The sequence below is a fragment of the Amphiura filiformis genome, chromosome 7 (genome assembly GCF_039555335.1).
Source record: "Amphiura filiformis chromosome 7, Afil_fr2py, whole genome shotgun sequence".
NCBI lineage: Eukaryota > Metazoa > Echinodermata > Ophiuroidea > Amphilepidida > Amphiuridae > Amphiura > Amphiura filiformis.
This window is the reverse complement of record NC_092634.1, coordinates 45,172,395-45,195,150: the sequence shown is the minus strand read 5'-3', so window position 1 is coordinate 45,195,150 and position 22,756 is coordinate 45,172,395. Positions and strand designations below refer to the sequence as shown.

At 37.2% G+C, this 22,756-nt stretch overlaps 1 protein-coding gene across 3 annotated transcripts; it reads right to left on the bottom strand.

The window, feature by feature from the left end:
• On the bottom strand, positions 1-21,974 carry LOC140157224 (sialidase-4-like). 3 transcript variants are annotated; one of them, XM_072180342.1, is made up of 9 exons: positions 21,874-21,974; positions 19,062-19,101; positions 16,184-16,351; positions 9,082-9,172; positions 8,641-8,737; positions 7,796-7,885; positions 5,570-5,682; positions 2,670-2,840; positions 8-1,365 (listed from the first exon to the last, which is right to left on the bottom strand). In XM_072180342.1, exons 1-9 carry the CDS (start codon positions 21,884-21,886, stop codon positions 1,027-1,029), a joined length of 1,122 nt encoding a protein of 373 aa, XP_072036443.1. In that variant the 5' UTR covers positions 21,887-21,974; the 3' UTR covers positions 8-1,026. The 3 variants fall into 3 exon arrangements, with proteins under 3 accessions (XP_072036445.1, XP_072036446.1, XP_072036443.1); XM_072180344.1 differs by lacking the exon at positions 7,796-7,885 and having other exon boundaries at positions 1-1,365; XM_072180345.1 differs by lacking the exons at positions 16,184-16,351; positions 19,062-19,101; positions 21,874-21,974 and adding an exon at positions 13,032-13,157 and having other exon boundaries at positions 3-1,365.
• Positions 21,975-22,756: the final 782 nt, after the last annotated feature.

Sequence of the window (22,756 nt, the reverse complement as noted above, 5' to 3'; positions counted from 1 at the left end):
ACCGCTACGATGTACCTCATTTCCTATCATATATACTGAACCGCTTGTCTTGAGTCACTGAAATTTCATTGTAGTAATTGGATTCCTTGCCCCAATAATATACATAACTTTTGTTACCAGTGTTTTATTATTTTTTGAGAAAAATGCAAAAATAGTCACAAATTTACCACAGGGGTGTAGTACCCCCTTAATCCGAAAAATAAAGACGAAGTAAAACCCAAAAGCGCTTCTTCTGTAAAATGGCCAAAATGTCACGACTTTCTTGCACTAACTCCTTTAAACAGATTTAATTAACACCAAGTATATGCAAGACCTCTTGTCAGCTGATGCCAGCTTTAATTTCCCTTTCAAACGAAGTCTGTATAGTGTATAGATATGAATATATATAATTAAACCTTAATAAATGGGGGTGCATGGTGTAGCTATTTTGAATTCTGTAACACTATATCTCTGCCAAATACAGCAAATTTAACATGATTTCCACGATTGATATTGGACTATTAGGCCCTGTATCCATAGGCTGTTCCCTTGTGGCGTGTGCCCTTGTTCCGTGTTCACTTGTTCCCATGTGACCTGCCACACAGACAACGAACCTTTGTTTTGCTTAGTGGCCGTATCCATAGGTTGTCCGGGGTCCGTGTGGCAGGTCACATGGGAACAAGTGAACACGGAACAAGGGCACACGCCACAAGGGAACAGCCTATGGATACAGGGCCTTAGAGAGGAAAAAGGTTTTATGTCAAACTCTAATGGTGACCCGCGGGTCAAATTGCTAGAGTTTACATTAAACACACTTTAACAGACACAATACAATTTTGCAGGCAGCAGCTTAATCAGCGCCAATATTGCAACATTGAAACAAACAACTATACAAACATCCAACCCCACCCCATCCCCGTAGGCAATGAGGATAAAATGCCTTGCCCAAGGACACAACACGTTGGCATGAGCGGGCTCGAACTCGCAACCTACGGATTATGAGTCGGGCGCCTTATCCACCCTTTTATATTTCTTATGGTTCACCTATTAGCAACAAGTGCAGCAGCAACAAGAGCAACATGATATGCCTTGGGTGACATTGCTCAAATTAAACGTTTGAAACGTTATTTTTCCGATGCTGTCGAAAACCCCATTTTCGTAGACGATGGCAAAATTTGGGTTCGACACTTCGTTAGCTGAGTACTGCGTCAGGTCTGAGTATCCGCTGGCACAACATCTTATTTTCCATGCGTTACTCCAGGTTTTGCAGCCATCTCTACTGAGTCGAATAGACATTCGGAAGCGAAACACTTTACTGGCTGGATTCGAAAATAACGCCCATCTTTCAGAGCTTCCGTCCGGAGATGGGAACCCTAAAACGGACCCCTGCAAATATATAGATAAACACAACATAGATTTTTAAACAGGCATAACACATAAAAGGACTTTGTTGAAAATAAGCTTTGAATTGGGCTTCATTGAATAAATAATCTTGTCAATTTGTAATCCGTACGGAGGGGCACTTTTTTAAAGTCATACCCGATGACCCCCTTATTTAGGTACGGCTACCCAATGACCCAGGTGCGTAGCAAGAGCATTCTGGGCCCATGGACAAGGAGCAGTAAGGGCCCCCTTTGACCAGGGCGGGATTTACCTTAAACGACATACGAATTACACCAGCTAAATACCTAAGGTGATAATTCAGCAATTTGATATGCCTGCAAACTACGTCTGCATAACATGCCAACCGTCCGCTATAAGTCATGGCGCAAATTTAAATAACAATACGCTATTTACATAACAATGGGTCACATGCTAATAGCTATTGCCGAATCCAGGAATTGATCTATGATACGTGCTGGTCAGAAAGTTTTTATACGCTTGATTAAAATTCAAGCATATAATACCTGAACAATCACCGTCATTTGATCGATTTACTACCATGACTACACAGAATATATCTTGTATACTCAAAATATAATTTAAAAATTGTAAACCTGTTAACTTATATAGTTTTGTACTAAAGTATATCGACACGTGAATAACATCATGTAGGAAACAAAATGGTCGCTAATGACCGCCTACTGTCTAGACCTAGGTACATCATTTGGATTGTGACGTATTTTCAGTTGCCTATCCCGACTCTTCAATTATCCCTGACTAAATGCGTATTGCGAGCTGTCAATCTCACCCAGGACGCCTAGCATCACACATCGTCTACATAGGTAAGTAATTACTGTATAGCCGGATCCAATTTCTTGCATTCCTACACCTCAATGACAGCCATAGCCGGGTCCTCGTCGAGTTCACCACACCTAAAATGTGAAATGATGCGGCTTTGGCGGGGATTTTATAGAATGATAAAAGTTTTCATCACAATGCAATATAACATCGATTTTTACGCAGCTTTAATCCACCCAATTGGGCAGTCACAATGTTCCAGTTTGGTGCCGCGGGGACCCAGTAATGGCCGAATGAATTCTGACCATGAAACGAACCGGTCTATAAATGCTCCGCCAGCTGCCGAGAGTCACAAAATAACTTGGTTTCGTTTCTTTTGTTAAAGCGAGGACAAAATAAAGCGAAGTTGATATAATGAGGATCTTCTTTAAACAGTACTTTTATTCATCCAAAAAAGTGGCAATAAACTTGAGGTTTTGATAAATGACATCTTACAAACTATGCCTTACTTCACACCCAGCCGCCACTCCACAACCGTTGGTCGGTTCAATTAAATTCGGCACCATTTGAAGAGGACCAAACGTTTTCCCACCATCCTGGCTGAAAGATTGTGCTCTTGGTTGACATTTCCCTAATGTCCGAGAGTTGAGGCATATGGAGTCGTCTGCAAGAAGTGCCACCTGAAAAGGAGAAATTTTAGGTGACAGGTGAGTTGATCCATCGAATTCGAATGTGGAGTGACGTCATGGTTCAATGAGGTGACGACTGTAGGTTCATTAAGTCTGAACAATAATGCGCAATTTCAGGAGAGTGAGAGTTCATAGGGACAACGTTGAAGGTTTTACTATAGTCTCTATAAAGGTTGTGCATATGACGTATCATACCGTAAATATGGCGAACTCAAATGCATTCAACAAAAGCATGATTGATCTACCGCGACAGTTTGTTGATGCCCTTGATGACAACATTGGATTGAATGGACTGCACTGCGCCATGATTACGGTGAAGGACACCTGTTTAAATCCTTGTTTGGAGCCAATCGACAAAAGTATGCAGGACATATAGGCAATTCTAATAAAAATAGGTAAAGGAGTCGAACCTGCATTATCTCTCTTTTGTTAGCGATTAGGCCAGAGTGTGGCTGTGGGGGATCGCCACACTTCCTTCACGTCGAGTCTTTTACCGTCCCAGCATTTAAGAATGCCGGTACCCATTTAAACGCCTGGGTGAAGAGGAGATAGAGTACCTTACTCGCTGTACGACGGCAACTTCGTGACCTCTTTTGTTCGGCAAACGCGTTCTAGCAAAATAGCTCCAAAAATGGAAGACACGGATCGTTTTCTGCGTAAATTGTGTACAATGACCACGGATAATATATATAATTTTATTCTAACACTGATTTTGACTATTGCAAAACTTCATTTGTTGACAAAGATGACAGAAAAACGATTAAACTTATATATAAAGGGAGTGTTTCCAAATACCAAGCAATATGTAGCTTACAGTTACACAAATTTATTAAGAAGTGGCAATCCTGGCAACTATTAATAGGGATGACCAATGAACCATCAACATGATTAGAACGCTCCCATAGACATGCAGGGAGCTCAACTGTGCACTGCTTGCACAGACATTTCTAAATTGATCTCATTCTTTTATTTTTCAATATTTTTCTGTACAAATTGGGGAAGTGAATACCAATTATATCTTGTAACTATCTTGCAAATTACAGCAACACAACTTATTTCATTTTCCTGTAAGTGCGAGTCAAAATTGTTCCATCGCCACAGTGCGTTTAATTGCCAGTGGCTAAGTTCAGCACTGCTCAAGAATGGCACAAAATATTCATGTCAATAATTTCAGGTAAAAAACGTGGCCTACTGAGCTGTAATTTGGCAGAGTTGCCAGTAATACCTCTATCATACCCTCTGTAAAAAGGAAAAAAATTGAACAAGTAGATCTCGAGTTACAAATTAAATCACCAGCTTCCCTTTGGAATTTCCATACTCCTTTCGAATCATGCTAAGAAGACACCTTTCTGAACATAAATGTGAAGTTTCGTGCTCATTCGATGTATTTTTCACCTGATTTCAACCCTAAACGTTTTCTTATATTTAGGCCTATACCATCTACAACTTGCTGCTGGCTATACCTTGTTTAGAACTTTCAAAAGAAGTACATGAATGTGCAACCATAACTGTTTCAAAATAGCCCGCGAAAGTCATGCAGGTGACTCGAGGTCATGCATTGAATTGGTTTGAATGAAGAATACTACGGGAACCAGCACCTTTTGTTAGAAGTCACACATGAGCATGATGAGTGAAGTAGATAACCTCTATTGTTGTGAATGAGTCAATGACCTTCAATGACACTTAAGATTTTGTTTGCATACACCTACTAATTGGTCATATTAAACCCAATAACATTGACATTTTTGGTTGTGAAAAAAAAAGTTCACCTGGACTTAGTGCAATTTTGATTTTGTGCCATATCGGCCATCTTGGATGATTTTTGGCAAATGTTCTCAAAATGCATGATTTCAATGCCTCGGTTTGAAAAAATAATTTATGCCATTGACTAGTAAAGTGCCATTTCATAAGAAACCCTTTGATACTTTCACAATATGCTTGTTTCATGTTTGCATATATGTTAAAATAAAGAAATATATAAAGGTAAATATATGCTTATGCCAATTTTGCTCCCAATTGCTATTTTTGGACCATGTCATTTTATTTTGTTCCAATGACCGGTCAGAATGGGAAACTTGAAAATTCATAATTCGAAAAGTTTTTGACCGATTTTGACCATTTAACCACCAAAATACTTCTGTTGATGAGTTCTATCCAGAAAACAATCTTTTGTAGCAATAGGGGCAACATGAAATTTTGATGGTTATCCCTACTATTAATATTATGATATCTTTTTCAGCCCGGTGTATTTTTCTCACAGTAAATTCATTTGCTTGTTTTTCAATCCTCGTATAAATTCTATTATAATGCTTGTTATTAACACTAATAAATAAAATACAGGACAATGCACATTAAGGTCACTGAGTAAGTGGCATGGCAGTAATATGTATTAAGAAACTTTGAATAAAGTCAGCTGTCAAAAAAAACCACATTCAACAAGTTGGACTTTTGGCACACCTCGACTTTGCCCTGGATCACTGTGCGACGCGTACCGACGACCTATGATGCACCGACGGGCCGTCATGACTGGGGTGGATGGTGGAGCTTTAGAGCACTGTAACTCTCTACTTCCTTCTAGTCGCCCCACCCCACCCACCACCCCCCGATTATGCCACTGGTCGATGTTTTATTATGCTCGTTTAAGTCTTGCTGCGTTTACTTCAAGTTAGAGATTCTTCGACACAAAACAAAAATACAAATAATACGGTATACAAACATACCGAAGTCTCATCGGTGTAGACTCCTGTTCCCCCTGGTGTCGTTTTTGGCACAAGCCCACCCACATACCATTTGTCGCCATGGTCATCACTCAGCAATACACCAGCATTGGAAGCTGAAACGTCATAACATTTGTTTGAAATACAATGTTTTAACATATTCACAATCACAATATTATTCAAAATGACTAATGATAATTATTCGAGGAGCGGTCAGTAAGTAATGAAAGTTGTCTTGTGACCCCCATGGATTATTTTCAAGGCATTTCTCTATGATCACATGAACATTCTACCTTTGTCTTTCAAACAACACATGTAAGAATGATATCGTACACTTGATTACGTCACAGCATTTGCATAAACAATAGTCTACAGTCACTAGCTCAAAATGAGTCGATTAAGGGATATAAGATGCAGGAATTGAAGCATGGAGCATGGACATTGCTGCCTTTTGGAATAGTGGTACAACAAAAACTTCCAGCTCATAAGACCACCTTTGTTGAGCTGTTAAAATTTTTGTTTGTTTATGATGTGTAGTCAAATATGTGTTATTTTGACAAAAACAAGGCCTTTCTTTCTCTAAACATTTTGATATTGCCAACAATAGCAAACGTGGATTCTTTTTTGCCAGTTGAAACCTTGATTAAAATATAATTGTTATTCTACTATTGTTACATTTATACAAAAATAGTGGTAGAAAGAGAGGAATCATCGTTGTAACATTTTGAGCCCTATTTACATGAAATTTGACAATTTTCATACATTTCCAGCGTGTTTTATCGATCATCCCACCTACGCATGCGCATATTGTTGCATCAGTTAACATTGTCACCAGCTCTCCGACGAGACCAGTCATTATATTTTCCTCTGTTTCGTTTTGGAGATAATTAATGTCATTTGTATTAGCTGCTTTATCATTTTCGACATTTTTGCAGAATAATGTTGCTTCTCTTCAAGTCCTAAACTTGATGAAGTTCAAAGACGTCCCATTTCCAACAAGTATAATGACAAATCTCATATTATTCCAAACGCAGACTCATGACCTAGTGTTTACTCCTGCCCAAAACTAGTTGCAACAAGTAGTTTTGCTGTTCTCGAATGTAATAAACATGTGCCTTCGCTGTAATTTAAAATTACCGCCTTTTTGCGCGATTTGGCAGTGTTTCTAGTCTATTGACTATGACTTTATGCTAATACTGTTACGTAATCAAGTATATGGTATAATTTATACATATGTGGTTTGAAAGTCAAATGTATATTCTTCATGTGATCATCAAGAACTTCTATTAAAGGGTCAAGGTCAACTTTCATGACCGACCCTCGTAATTAATAAGTTTAAAGTAGATTTTCCCATGTACATGTATAAACAGAAAAACTTTTCTTGTGGAGCACGTGTGGCCGAGTGGATAAGGCGCCCGATTCATAATTCATAGGTTGCGAGTTCGAGCTCCGCTCGTGCCAACGTGTTGTATCCTTGGGCAAGGCACTTTATCCTAATTGCCTACTGGGGGATGGGATGGGGTGGGGATGGGATGGGGTGGGTGGGGTGGGGATGGGGTGGGGTTGGATTGGATGTTTGTATAGTTGTTTGTTTCAATGTTGCAATATTGGCACTGATTAAGCTGCTGCCTGCAAATTGCATTGTGTCTGTTTAGGTGTGTTTAATGTACAATTCTAGCAATTTGACCTGCGGGTCACCATTAGAATTTGAAATAAAAACCTTCCCCTTAAAATTGTTGATATAAAGTATCACATAGTGCATTTTGGTCAATATTTAAACCTCGTCTTCCCCTTGTAAATTGATATGTTAATTTTATTCGTTATTTTATTCGGTATCCGATAATTATACGAATGAATATGCAATTCCTTAAACTTACTAATCTTACATAAAAATGGAATAACGTAGCAAATGAACAGTAAGAGAGCCCAAAGTTAAGCAATTTTTTGTGGCCTTACAGAAAAGGGGGCATGACGAACAAAGTAAGGCACCACATCAAATTTGGTCCTATAGCACTATCGGTGCCCCCCCTCCACTTTTCTGCAAAAAAGTTGAGATATTTATACCACTGGAAACCTCTGGCTACATATATTAATGTACAAAAACATCCTGCAGGTTGATTCGTTCAGCAAAAATATCGTGAAGTTTGAATTCACGGTACCTTGTCCACCCCCTAGTTACGCCACTGATTGGAACACTGTAGAACAGATTGTATCAAATGTGAGACTTACTAAGAGGACCGGACGGGTTCGAGTAGCCTGTATGCATGTAGCCTTGTAATACAAGTCTTCCTGATTGCAATTGGGTTCCATGTCCTGGGCCTAATAACAGGCAGAATGAAAGAAGAAAAAATATCAGAACAAAACTTTTGAATATAAAGTGTGTCTGTGTGTTCGGTCCTCTTGTTGCATGGGCGTGTACTGGGGGTGTTTGTGGAGAGCTGATTTGAGGTGTGTGTGTAGATGATGTAGGTGCGCTGGGTGAGTACTCTCTTAATGTAAAGAGTGAAAATTCACTCTTTTACAAAGAGTGACTCTAGGGACCAGTCCTTGAAGAGTGAAATTCACTCTTTGTAAGGAGTGAAAATATTTCACTCTCAATAGAGTGCTTTCTCACTCTTAAAAAGACTGAAACCCACTCTCAAAAGAGTGGAAATGAAATAACTCTCACTCCAAAAAAGTGGTAATTCACTCTTAATTGAGTGAAAACTAATCAATCTTTTTAGATTAAATTATATTACTCTCTTGTCACTCGAATAGGGGCCAATTTTACTCGATATGAGTGAAAATCAGTTCACTCTTGACAGGAAGTGAAAATTTCACTCATTTACATTTAGAGAGTATGCGTGTGGGATTTTGCCTCAGCAAGTGCAATTAATTTCTTTTAGCAGCTTTATTTTGATTTTATGTATATTTTATACGTTTTAATGTCTTGTAATGTAATCAATACAAATGTAATATTTCATGTAATTTGGCCTACGGGCCACGAATTGAAATAAATAAATTTAATCTGAATCTGAATCAGATAACTAGTAGCTAAAAAATCAAAAACAAAAAACCCGAAGGTCAGGGTTTACCTGTAAAGAAGTTTTCTACGGCATTGCTGCCAGAGTCTGCAGTGATTTGGTCTGTTACGTTCACAGGAGAAGTCCACGTTTGCCCGAGATCGGTACTCTAAAAGTAAGAAATCCAAAGTTACAATACATTTTATCAGAAATCTTGGTGAAGACTGTTTTTTATGCCTGTCAATAATTTATTTATTTAAATACCAGGTGTAAATTTAATGCACAAATGACTTTGCTTAACGAGCGCTTACACATTCATGATTAGTGTGATAGCTGTTGGTATTGTCCGGGTCTAGAATTGAATATATATATTGGTTTTTTTTTTGTTAGCAAAATTAATAAATGTCCACATCAAGCAACTGTGAGTATTTTTACACTTTCGCTGGGATCACTGAATGGGCCTTACTTTTAAACTTTAGAAAATCCACTCTGGAGGTGCACACTTGACCTTACCTTTGTCGAATATATTTTTGTTCCATCTGCTTGGTATAAAACAAACACGGTGTTCGTTTCTTGGTCAACGATTGGCACAGGATTATGTAAACTGAAAAGAACAAACCACCCGATTTTAAAGAGTTTTTGTTTTCATCTCAGCTTTTACTAAAGGTATCAAATTTGGTCATAAATGTCAGAAGCCTGATTGGCAAGATTGATGAATTTCGAATTTCGCTACCATAAGTGATAGCGAACTCCATGTACCTGGTTATAATTTGTTAAGGCGCGACAGGAAAAGAGATGGTGGAGGGGTCGCTTTGTACATGAAAGATGTTTTTAATTTCAAAAGGAGAGATGATTTGTGTATTGATAAATGTGTTGAATGTATTTGGGTTGAATTGACACCACCAAATAGGCGTCCCATATTTGTGTGCGCTGTTTACAATCCCAATGGAAAAGAATATGAATTTTCCAATAAATTATCTGTTATGTTGTCAAATGCTTCTGTTCGGAGACAATGAAATTGTTCTCCTAGGTGATTTTAATTGTGATTTTACTAATAATGTATATTCTAAAGAAGCTGATAATTTGAAATTCGTATGTGATATGCATCAATTACATCAATTGATCGATTTACCAACAAGAGTTACTGATCATAGTGCAACAATAATTGATCTGTTTTTCACCTCTCAACCTGATTTGTTCGTGGACAGTGGAGTTATTCAAACATCCATTAGTGACCATTTTATGATATATGCAGTAAGAAAGAGTAAACCGATTAAAGGTATGCATAAAACTATTGAGTACCGGTCTTATAAGAATTTTGATGAAAAGTGTTTTCTTGATGAGCTTTTAAATGTTCCGTGGAATGATATAAAAAGTTGTGAAAATGTTAATGATGCATTGTATATGTGGCAGAAAATGTTTAATAATGTTGTAAATAAGTATATTCCTAAAAGATGCAAGCGTGTTAAAGCTTCTCCCTCCCCATGGCTTAATAGCAACATCATAAAGCACATGTCAAAACGTGATTATTTACATCGTAAAGCTATTCGATCTAAAGCAACTTCTGACTGGGAGGCGTTTAAGTCATATCGTAATAAGGTGACTGCAATGATCCGTGAGTCTAAGAAGTGTTATTTTACTAATACTGTGCAACAATGTATGGGTGATTCTGGTAAGCTGTGGAAAACGTTGAAAAATATTCTTCCATCTAAACCATCCACAAACCCTTCGTCTATTGTTGTTAATGATAATGTTTTTACAAGTGATAATGACATTTCAAATGGTTTCAACGAGTATTTTGCTAATGTTGCAAACAAATTAATTGAGTGTGTTGATGAGAGTAATGACTGTATTCCTAATGTTATCACCCATGGTATCGATGTGAAGCCACAATTGAATTTACCTTGTATTTCGCATGATTTTGTAAATAATGAAATTCTTAACATGAGTCCAGCGAAAGCTACTGGGCTTGATGATATAAGTTGTAAGATGTTTCTTTTTTCCCCATCCTTTCTCTCCTTGTTCAGCGCCTTGATAAATTTTAAAGGCGCTATATAAATACCTTTATGTATGTATGTATGTATGTATGTAAGATCCTCAAAATTGCTAGACCTGTCATTGTTGATAGTTTAACATATATTATGAATATGTCTTTGTATACAGGTGTTTTTCCAAACGTATGGAAAGTAGCTAGAGTTGTTCCCTTTCACAAAGGTGGCGATCTAAACAGCACTAATAATTATAGGCCAATTTCCATTCTTTCCTGTGTAAGTAAGATCATCGAAAAGGCTGTTCATAAACATGTTTACACATTTCTCAGTAACCACAATTTGATTAACCAACATCAGTCAGGTTTTCGTCCATTACATTCAACAGAGACGGCGCTAACTGAAATGACAGATTACTGGTTGAGCAATATGATTTCAGGTAAAATGACTGGCGTAGCCTTTGTTGATTTGCGTAAGGCGTTTGATACAGTCAATCATGATATGTTGTTGAATAAATTACATGAAATGGGCGCAACTGACCACACAGTTAAATGGTTTCGTTCTTATTTACATGATAGAACACAACGAGTGTCTTTTAAGGAGCTTTATCAAATGAACTTCCTGTAAATTCAGGTGTTCCTCAAGGTAGCATACTTGGGCCACTATTATTCATCATTTTATTAATAGCATGTGTAAAGTAATTGAGCATGGTTATATTTCAATGTATGCTGATGATACCACACTGTCTGTTAGTGGGGATGATGCTCGTGATATTGCAAGTAAATTAAGGTGTGATCTTGAAAAGCTTATGATTTGGATGCGTACGAATAAGATGTTCCTTAACTCTGATAAAACAAAAATCATGCTAGTTGGTACTAGTGCTAGACTTAATAATGTGCATGCAAATGATTTTTCTGTCAGAATTGATGGTAATGATCTTGAATGTGTTGATAATTTTAAATGCTTGGGTGTTGTAATTGATAATCAATTATAATGGCATAAGCAAGTTAATAATGTTGTTCGAAATGTTTTTTGTAAACTTGCTTTGTTACGTCGTGTTAAGCCATATCTTAATGTTGATACTTTAAATGTTCTTTATAAAAGTATGGTTCAACCTCACTTTGATTATTGTAGCTTAGCATGGTATGGTCGTTTTAAAGAAGATTGTCATAGGCTTGATGTAATACAAAAGCGATGTGCGCGTGTGATCTTAGGTGTTAATTACTACACTCCATCTAATTATATGTTTCAAGAGCTAAGGTGGTCACGGCTATCAGATCGTAATGATTATTTCAAAGCTCTAATGATTTATAAATGTCTTAATGGTCTTGCTCCACAGTATTTAAATAATATGTTCAATTATGTGCGTGACAATCACGATCGTGTTACGAGGCAAGCTGCAGCTGATTTGCTAGCTCTTCCACCCATTGTTCATGGTACTGACATTGAGTCTTTTAAATTTTCGTTCAGCTATAGTGGCGTTAAGTTGTGGAATAATATTGACCCGCCTACTAGAAATGCTGTTAATGTTCAGTCGTTTAAGACAATGTATAAAAGTAGCCATCTGAAGTAGATTGCATATTCGCATGATTTGATGTTTTTAAAAGTTGTATATACCTATGATTATATGAAATTACGTGCCATAATTGTTTGTACATCTAAATGTGTTTTTATGTATAATTTCTATATTTTATATGAGTGTCTTTTAATATTGTTGTAACTTAATTGTATATTGCAGGGCCCCGGTTAGAACAGCTTTAAGCTGATTCGGGCATACCCTGGGTAAAGATAATAAATAATAATAAATAATCCTTTTAATCATTTCTGTTGAGTTTATAACTTTCAGGAGCTTTCATAAATGCATACATACCTCCATCCATACATCCACCTTCAAAAATAATACGCGCATGGATATCACAAGGCAAAAACTCGAAATCAAAATACTGAATTGGTCAGCACAAAAAGTCGTAAAATATGAATAGATTTGGCAAATGTTCTTAGAAACTAAGCTGATTTTAGGTTAAATTATATGAAATGCGATATATTTTTATAGGGACGGGCAGCAGAATGTAAGTGAAAAGGCAATTTTACACCCGATTTTATAGTTGGGTTCAATAGGCATATTTAATGTGCAAAATTCGATGCGATAGAGCATCATTTCAGCTTTGTGTAAAGGTGATACCCCAGCCTCTGGGAGACGTCCAAATGATGACGGGAGGGGGAGGGGGTCAAATTCAACCGTCTTTAACATAAAATTTGCATGATGTTACGAGTCGTACTTGACTCAAGGCCAAAATTACTTTTTACCCGAACTCACACGAATGCACAACACAAATACACTGTTTGACTAAGCTAACAAAATCTAAGTCTTTAATTGAAAGCAAAATATGATTGGTACAATATATGACAACAAATGCACATACAACGTACAAAAATAATCAAATAATAATAATCACTCTTTTAACTAATTAGTACTTAGCCAGCATTCTTCTTCTTGAAGATAACAGAGTTCTTTCAATGTTCTGGACGGCTGATGTAAATATCCTCATTCACTTGTCCTGCGAAAATCAGCAAAGTCCACTGTACATTTGCATATAAATAAAAATATATATACGAATAAAATCCTCGCACGAAAATGATGCTGCTTTCTCCAATCACTTATCTTCTTGCGCTGCTTTCTCCAAAAATATATCTCCTTGCGCTGCTTTCTCCAAAATCGGTTTCTTTCACCAATCACTCTTTCTCCAGAAAACATTCTTCTTTAACACTGTTCCGCTGTATTTGACAGATGTGTTGTTTTAAAATACCAGACCCCAGCAAGTCGACAGAAGAAATTTAATCCTTTGATAAGGGGGAACACATTCCCGTACTCATCAATCTCCTTTGTTGCTGTATTAAAATAGCTCAATTATTGGCTATGTAAACTGGTTAAAATGTACTTCTTTTTTGAAGCACGAAGTCCAACACACACGTGGAGTTTTACAATCATTCATGACATTCTGTAACACCAAACTCCAAACCTTCACCTTTTATACACACAATCTATTAATAGACCATTCTGTCACATTTACTTCCTGGGGATTTTCCAAAATCATGTCCATTTCACAATCTGTTATCAGGGATTCCCCTATAATGGTGCAACTATGCACTGAACATTGCGCAATATGGAAAATCCTCTATGATATTAATAACTCTGATTCAATTTGTTTACAGCATTTAAGGTTTTTCCCTAAAACATGTCGTAACACTCAAACTCATGATTACTTCCAAGGTGTTTCCCCTTGTCTCACACTTCTCATGACATACTTTCAGCTTGTAAACAAAGTTAAACTAGAGCTAATTGCGCATACACATATACGCGACCTTAGCAATAGCTAATTAACTAGGCCTATGGCTAATTAGCCCAGCTAGCTATCTAGCATGCATGGATGTATTAAGGCATAAACAGCCAGCAGTAGTATAATATGCTGATTTTACTGAGAGGTCTTTTTGAAATGCACTGTAATTTGAAATTGACCATAGGGACAATGGGAGCAAGGTTAATTTGTTAGCTCACCTATAGCATATGTGAGTTCAAAAGGTCCAGCAGTTTGGTGTAATTCATTGAATATACATGTATAACTACAACAGAAGTTTGTAGTATCATATAATTAGGCCAAGTAAAATAAAAACAGGTTTTGTAAAAAAAGGAGGAAGAGGGGGCTTTTTATTTTATATTTTCATGGCAAAATCGGTGTGAATACCCATAATTTGAGCTGTTTTAGCGTACACAATAATGCCTGGAAAAAGGAGGAGGCCTCTTTTTATTTTTGTTCTGAGGATATAGGCCGGCACCTCTAATTTTCATAAAACCTTCCAAAAGTGTTTCTTGTATATTAGCAAGGCTATAGAAATATTTCTGCTTCCTAGATATATCTTTTTTAAAGTTATAACTGAATAAATATACGATTGAAGAAACCTCAAAAAAGGAAGTGGGAGGGTACATGAAACATGTTTATTTTTTTATTTGGCCTTATAATTATTAATTATATTACATAATTATTTTCCATAGTTGTGAAATCATTTTGTTAACCAAAATTATTCAATATTCATGTAAATATTTCTGTGCAACTTTGGTCATGCGCTATTAGAGTGCGACTTTCTAAGGTATTTTCTACATACCGGAAGTAATATCTGCATGACCTTTGACCCCAATGACCTTTGACCCCAATGGATGAATACAATGTGTAATGTTATCATACTATATTATAATTTGTGGAATGACTTAGCATTTTTAGTAACAAAACAGAAAATCACATCAGCCATAATGACCTTCGTATGACCTTTGACGGTTGACCTCAAGGCTAATGCATGTGTCAAGTGACATCATCTTGCTGTGTAATTCGTGTAAGGAGTAGCAGTTTTAGTAATAACAGGAAATAACATTTTCGGCCATAATGACCTTTCCATAACCTTTGACCTTGAGTTGGTCACGTGACATTTGTGCCACCAGCTATTGGTCCTGATGACCAAGTAACATTGTTGTACCATATATATTTGCGACAGCAGCAGCATTTTATGGTATTTGGTCATATACCGGAAGTATCCGCTTAATGACCTTTGACCCCAATTCTGGACAATAACTTTTAGACACTGGGTATAGCTGATGCATGTACCCAAGTGCCATCATCGTGCTGTATAATTTGTGGAAGAAGTAGCATTTTAGTGAAATCACGTTTTTGGCCATTGACCGGAAGTGGATGACCTTTGACCTGAAGTTGACCATGTTTCATTTGTCCCCCACCCAATGGTCCTAATGACCAACTATGGTCAACATGGCTCAAAGCATATGGCTACGGTGGCTCATTATAAGATTGACAGAAAGAAAGAAAGAAAGAAAGAAAGAAAGAAACAAAGAACTTGACAGAAACAGACCTTAGCAATTTTGCAAATTGCTAAGGAATAATTAAATTAAATTACTGAGGGCATATCACAACGATAATTTCCGTTAAATGATTCGCCCTACAGGCAAAGAGCAGGACACATCATATGTGAGAATTATCGTTAAATGATTCGCCCTACAGGCAAAGTGCAGGACACAACCTATGTGAGAATTACTATTAAATGATTCACCCTACAGGCAAAGAGCAGGACACAACCTATGTGAGAATTACCGTTAAATGAATCACCCTACAGGCAAAGAACAGGACACAACGTACGTGAGAATTACAGTTAAAATGATTCACCCTACAGGCAAAGAGTAGGACACAACCTATGTGAGAATTACCGTTAAATGATTCACCCTACAGGCAAAGGGCAGGACACAACCTATGTGAGAATTACCGTTGAATGATTCACCCTATGGGCAAAGAGCAGGACATATCATATGTGAGAATTATCGTTAAAACGATTCACCCTACAGGCAAAGAGCAGGACACAACCTATGTGAGAAGTACCGTTAAATGATTCACCCTACAGGCAAAGAGCAGGACACAACCTATGTGAGAATTACCGTTAAATGAATCACCCTACAGGCAAAGAGCAGGACACAACCTATGTGAGAATTACCGTTAAATGATTCGCCCTACTGGCAAAGAGCATGACACAACCTATGTGAGAATTACCGTTAAATAAGATCATCGCCTTACCTTGCATTTTGCTGACTGGCAACGACTTGGATCTCACCCCAAGTAACGTTTGATCCTTCAAGAGTCCCTCTACGTAGCACTATATCCATCACACTCCTGTCGCTACGAGTATACCGACCCTCACAAAATACAAAGAAAGTTCCTTCGTGGAAAACAATAGCAGGAAGCCTGAAAAAATAAGGATATACGAACAGTTTTGAATTTAAATAATATGAATTTTTTGTTTGTTTTCATAGAACATGGACCTTTTCCCACTTAATTTTTCTGAAGTGTACGTCTAAAGTATTTAAAGCTATACATATTTGGAAATGAGTTGCGGGATCTTACGGTAACGTCAATTTGTGAAAATATATCAACAAAACACTTTTTACCCCATTTCATTTTATTGTGACAGCATACAAAAATCAGTTCAGAGTAAAAATTATCAGTTTTCTAGAGTAGAGATATGAAATTTGGGAAGGTTTTTTTATTTTTTGGAAATTCGTCACACTTTTCGAAATACTGCAAAAATGCACATAATGGTGTATGGTGTTGTTTTCAAACATATTTTGAAGAAAATATGAGAAAAGCTTCCTTTAATAGACTCTGATGTGTCCTAAACGATAGTGCAAAAAGTTTACCTTTTTCTTGCATACTTTTTCAGTTATCTTGTCACAAAAATCGCGAGATTTTGTCAAAAGGGAACTCTAGGAAATAACCGTTTTGGTAAAAAAAACCGTTTAAAACGGAAAGACTTTCACAATGGCGAAAGCTGTACACTGAGAAACAAGGGTCAAAAATGCTTTTTTTATTTAATTGTAAACCTCCAAACTTCACATTTAGTTTCAGATATGTTTCCAACAAATTCACAGAAATTTGGAGGGCAAAACGTATTTGTGGGCGAAAGATAAGACAAGCACGTTCGTACCTACAAATGGTCAAATGTCCACAATATATCGACCTGGTAGCAAATGTGGCAAATCTTACGAGAAAACATTGGTTATGATCTTGATTTTTTCATTGGACCATTCTGTTTTAATTTATCTGCAAATTAGCTATACAACGTTCAAATCTTGTCCACAGTGTAACGACCTTGGTACCAATATTATGTGAAAATTTCACAAGCAAAATTGTTATGTTTTCATTGGATCCGTTCATTTTGAGTTACGAGGGGGTATCATAAGGTTCTAAGCCTCACATAGAAGGCATAGCAGTATATCCAAATTTACATTGCAATTAAAAAGTACTATATAGTAAAGCAAGTTAGATTTAAACTGTCATTCAACACAACATATATTGAGATTGGACTCCAATGATGAACTGATGAAGTTGAATGTCCTGCTCTCGACCTTTGATGTCCTTTCTATTGATCGGATTAGGGCATTATATAATGAAGGGAGCTCAAGTCCTTGATCACGGTTGAGTGCTGGAGTGTGTTTTCTGATTTGAAGGGCCTCCCGCACCAGGCGGGGGTATTCTCTGTCTTCACGATTCAAAAGGCACACTTGGATTTCAATTGGGTGATTATTGATTGGCAAGTGACATATTTGGGCATAAGTGCAGCCCACCATTCAATGTGGAGGATGAACTAGACTTTATCGATTGATTTTGCTGGGGTAATGTCCTGTTAACCAGGTTTAAGTACGGCAAAGGTCGAATCTTGTTTGCTGTGCAGCATAACTGCACTATGAGCAAGCTGTCCGCAAGATGGATGTCGAGAATGACTAGCTTCAAAGAGGTGAAACCATCACTGGTCCTACGAGTCAGAACTGCAGGCTAAAAGAAGCCATTAAAGAAAAACGCAGAGGAAAGTTGCGGACTGGAGTCCTTCTGCTGCAGGACAATGCCCCTGCCTATAGAGCGCAAGTTGCAGTGGCTGAAGCGGGCAAGTGTGCCTTTGAATTGTTGCCCCACCCATCTTATTCACCAGATCTGGCACCATCTGACTTCTACCTGTTTCCAAAACTCAAATCCGAGATTCGTGGACGCATGACAAACCAGGTATCAACTTAACTGATATAATGGGCGTTGGCTGTTAAAGTGGTACTTTATTTATGCAAATAAGATAGCTTTTACTCTGGAATTTTGGGGCTTACTTTTTGTTATTTCCCTATTTCTCGTGCTCAAGGACATTTCTTTACAGCTGAATGAGCATAAAAAGAGTCTTCCGCACGACTATATGGTGCGGACAAAATATCAAATTTGCATACACATAGTATGCAATGGCCATTTTGAGTCCGATAATGATGTCATTGAGCCCGTGGAGTCCTACTTGGAGGCTCAAAATGAAGCTTTCTTCCATGAGGGCTTCAGAATGCTGGAACACCATTTGACAAAGTGCATTGAGGTCAAGGGGGACTATGAGTCTACTAACAACCATTCTTGTTGAGGCTTAGAACCTTTTGATACAAATGATTACGGTTATTAGTTAATAAGCATGAAAGTAGTTTAAACAACTTTTATGCTTAAAAATCTTAAAAATCTTCTTCAAAGTGTATCGATATTGTCTGAGTGGGTTGAGAGGTGTCATGTCAGTTAAGATGTGTCAGGGTGGGTTTAGGTGGTGAAGGTGTGTTAGGGTGGGTTGTATGACTAAATCAAAACCTTCACTAAATTTTGAACATAACTCGACTTCCGGGCTCGGGTCATAGTTCTGTTACACTCGAATTTGGCACCGCGTATTGGACTCAAGCTGATCCTGACATGGCTCGGACTCAACTTAAATTTAGATAAAAAAAGATTTAAAAAAATGTGGACCAGGGTAAAAACATTGTAAATGCAAGTCTTGTGCGCCATATTTGCACGTTCTTTCCAACCTCGGGCATCACGTATTTCAAAAGGATACGACGTCCCTGTTTTTCATCTGTATCGCATATTATAATCGTATTATCTAACTCACCGAAAAAAGGCATAACCGCTCTGATTGCTTTTGAAGATATCTGCAATTAAAAGATTAACATAATGAGTATTATAAGTAGTGGCAAATGGTGGTCATAGACCACAAACCTAGCTGGGCGTGTTGGTGTTTTGGAGGTATCTGACCCCTGTAAGTGTTCCAAAAATTTCCCCTGGTCATGCATGAGGTTTGTTGTCACCGTACTCCTTAGATGTCCAGAAAATGCAATTCTAAGATTTGACCCCAGATGACCTTACCCCTGCAGAATGTTCCAAATTATTCCCCTGGTCACAAGGTTTGTTGTCAGCGTTTGAGCCTCGTACCCCTTACAGATGTCCAGATAACGAAATTCCAAGATTTGACCCCAGATAACCTTTGAGCTGACCCCTGCAAACTGTTCAAAACTGTTTCCCTGTCACTTGCATTGATTGTTTTGTTTTGTGCCAACTGTGGTGTAATGTGTGTTTCTGATTGTCGGTTGTTGTTGTTTTTTGTTCCATCCTTATTTTGGTTTTTTAAATCTAGTGTTGTATAATATTCAAAGTTCAAAGTTCAAATTTATTCATCAATCAATATCATACATGTCATATATAATAATAATAATAATAATAAAAATGATAACATTGAATGCGATAAACATAGTTTAATAAATATATTGACAATTAATAATAAAAGTAAATTGCAATAATAGGCTTCATAACACATGAATCCTTTATCGCCATCGTCCAGCCGCACAGTGCATAAATTATCGGAAATCCTACATTCCTTTCATGATAGGAAATGCACCAAATTTGGCACAAATGTGGAGCTTACAACGCTGAATAATTCTTGATATGGGATTAAGTGAAACATTTCAATATGACTTCAGATATTTAGGTTGAAAACGTACTTTTTATGTGATTTTTACCACAATTTTTACCCAAAAATGTCATTATTACAGAGGATATAACTACCTCAAGGATCATCGGCAGTAAATTTTAATCTTCTCATTGCGTAGCTATGGGTTTGCCAATATACTGTGGATATAAATACATGCTGTGACACTGAGGACAAACCTTCTCTATACTTTTATGAAAAATCCATCTCTGCCGGCATTTCAAATGATGAAACTCACACACTGCAATAACTGTCTTCAAAACTGTCGCCAAAGAAAGAATAGTTTAAGGTCACACAAGCGTAACAAATCCTTTATTCCATACAAGGATTGCTTCGTAACATCATAAATAATCGATAGATATCGACTATTTAGTAGAAGCAAGAGCAGGACACAACAAATATATTGCATAACATTTTGAAAATTACTTTGTGCTGAACGGTTAGTAATATTACAGGTTTTCAATAGTTTCTACGCAATATCCTGTAACTTCTATTAGAAACGTCCAATTTCTAATACCTAAAATTCCTAAGACAGCTAAATATATGTAAATTCTAGAATTTAAAACAATACTACCAAATACCAATAGTAATATCCTTCATACCTAAAAAATACAACTTTCCCGGTATAAATCATTCTGGGACACCCTGTATTATGTAATCGATTGTTTCTACGTAACCAGTCGACCAAATCAATTAAAATGTGCGTGTATGATGTACAATTTTTTTTTTTTCTGGGAAACCCTGTAGATGCTGCAGTGCAGTCCGTTGGTATGAAACAACGATGCAGCTGGCAATGTTGTGTGATGCCGTTACTATAGTAATGCGGCCCATACACAATCAAAATATTGATTAATATTGGGGACCCTAGATGCAGGAGTGGATACAAAATCTACCATTGTGCGCGTTCAGTGGTAGATTTTGTATCCACTCTTGTCATACTTGTATCTAGGGTCTTTGAATATTGATCAACAAGATTGAACGTGTATCGATGCAGCTCTTGTATATTGTTTATGTAGCCTACGGCGTTTTGAGACTATAGTGCTTTAAAATAATTATAATAATAGTAGTAGGCCTATATAGCACATGTATAATCGTAATTAGCCTTTGATGGTATAATAATCATACACACACGTACAATCATAACTATGTATGTTTTGGGATAGACATACTTGAATTATGGGATTGTTTTTGTTATTATTTTATTACTAAGTTAATGTCTATAGATCTATTTATTACACCCCATCTCCTTTTCTCTTTACACATCGAGCGTATATATACAAAATTATTTTTGTTTTTTGTTTTTGTTATTTTGCTTTTTTAAATTAGTAATTGAAGTAAGCCCTACAGATAAAACAGGCAAGAAGGTGTTCAAGAACACTCATTAAATTCACCACTCTTAGAAATTGGTCAACTAGGCTATGAATAGCAACACCTCGTAGAGTAACGAAATAATATACTTTTTATTCGGCATAGAATAATTCTTGACGTCACGAGAATATATTCGACATCAAATAATGTCGAATCGTATTAAATATAAGCAAGTGTGTCTTGAAAGGACCTTTCGTGATCCACAGCCTCACTCCCCCCCCCCCCACATTTCTCAAAGAAAGTTTGAGATTTATATACCACTGGAAACCTCTGGCTACATAATGTTTATGTACCAAAAATTTCTTGCAGATTAATTCGTTTAGCAAAGATATCGCGAAATTTGAATTTCATTCTGGTTTACCAGAACGAAATTACAACAGCTGTCTATGGAGCAGTGTAATACACATAATCATGCATAACTCCCAAACGCAAAATCGGAATCAACTGAGATTTTCGGAATAAGCTTTTTTCGTGGATATCTACTGAGAAATGCTATAAAAGAGGATGCTAGGAACACAAAATGCCTATTATAATTTAATGCCTATTATAATTAAATTAAACAAATATTTACCTTGTTTTGGCATCTTAAAACGTTAGCAACCTAGGTCTTCCAAGTACACGCTTCGCCAGCTTCGCCAGTTGTATAGATTTGTATAGATCACTCATAATCACGGTACATGAACAACAGTGTCATACTATACCACGCTTACATGAATAAAATGTACCGCAAGCCGTATCGGATATTCAACCACAACAATGAAACTTAACATGCTAAAGGGAATGTGCAATAATTATGTGTACCCCCGACCCCCGGGTGGGTGAATTCTCAAAATGGTTTGCCAAAATCGCTTGCCCCCCTTTGGCCGTGCCAAAATATCTTTGCCCCCACCCCTTTTAACGTGCCAAAAAACCTCCCCCTCTTGACGTGTCAAAAAATCTTGGTCCCTCCACCCTTTACACATGCAAGATTTGGAGAACCCGAATATAACATGTTAATGCGAGCGCAGCGAGCAGGAAATTTTGCATATTTTGAACGTGTTCCTAACGTTTTCCTACACCTTTTTAGGGCATAATATAGAAACGGTGCCCAATATATCACGTGCCAAAAATCGCTTGCCCCCTCTTTCAACCTGCCAAAAATCGCTTGACCCACCTCCTATTGACCTGCCAAAATGCTTGCCCCCCCTTTTTTTGGCCTGCCAAAAATCTTTGCCCCACATAATTACTGCACTGTCCCTAAACGGCAACGATGAATTTTGTTCACAAATCTATGTTGTTGATTTGTTAATTGTTGTCGTAAGGTCAACTTATCGTGCATCGTTGCGTGCATTTTTGCTGAACCATGAAATATCATGTATATCAGTGTATGTTTACTAGGTTATTAGGTTACTAGCTAACTATCCTTTTGGTCTGAAATGGACATATTTTTAAATGCCACGAACGTATGAACCCCC

Bases quoted from the DNA above. Each gene is read 5' to 3' on its own strand.
- LOC140157224 (XM_072180342.1), bottom strand. The intron at 5,683-7,795 runs GTAAGTCTCACA...ATGACGTTTCAG, and splicing joins GAACCCGTCCGGTCCTCTTA to CTTCCAATGCTGGTGTATTG. The intron at 2,841-5,569 runs GTATGTTTGTAT...TCTCCTTTTCAG, and splicing joins TCTACACCGATGAGACTTCG to GTGGCACTTCTTGCAGACGA.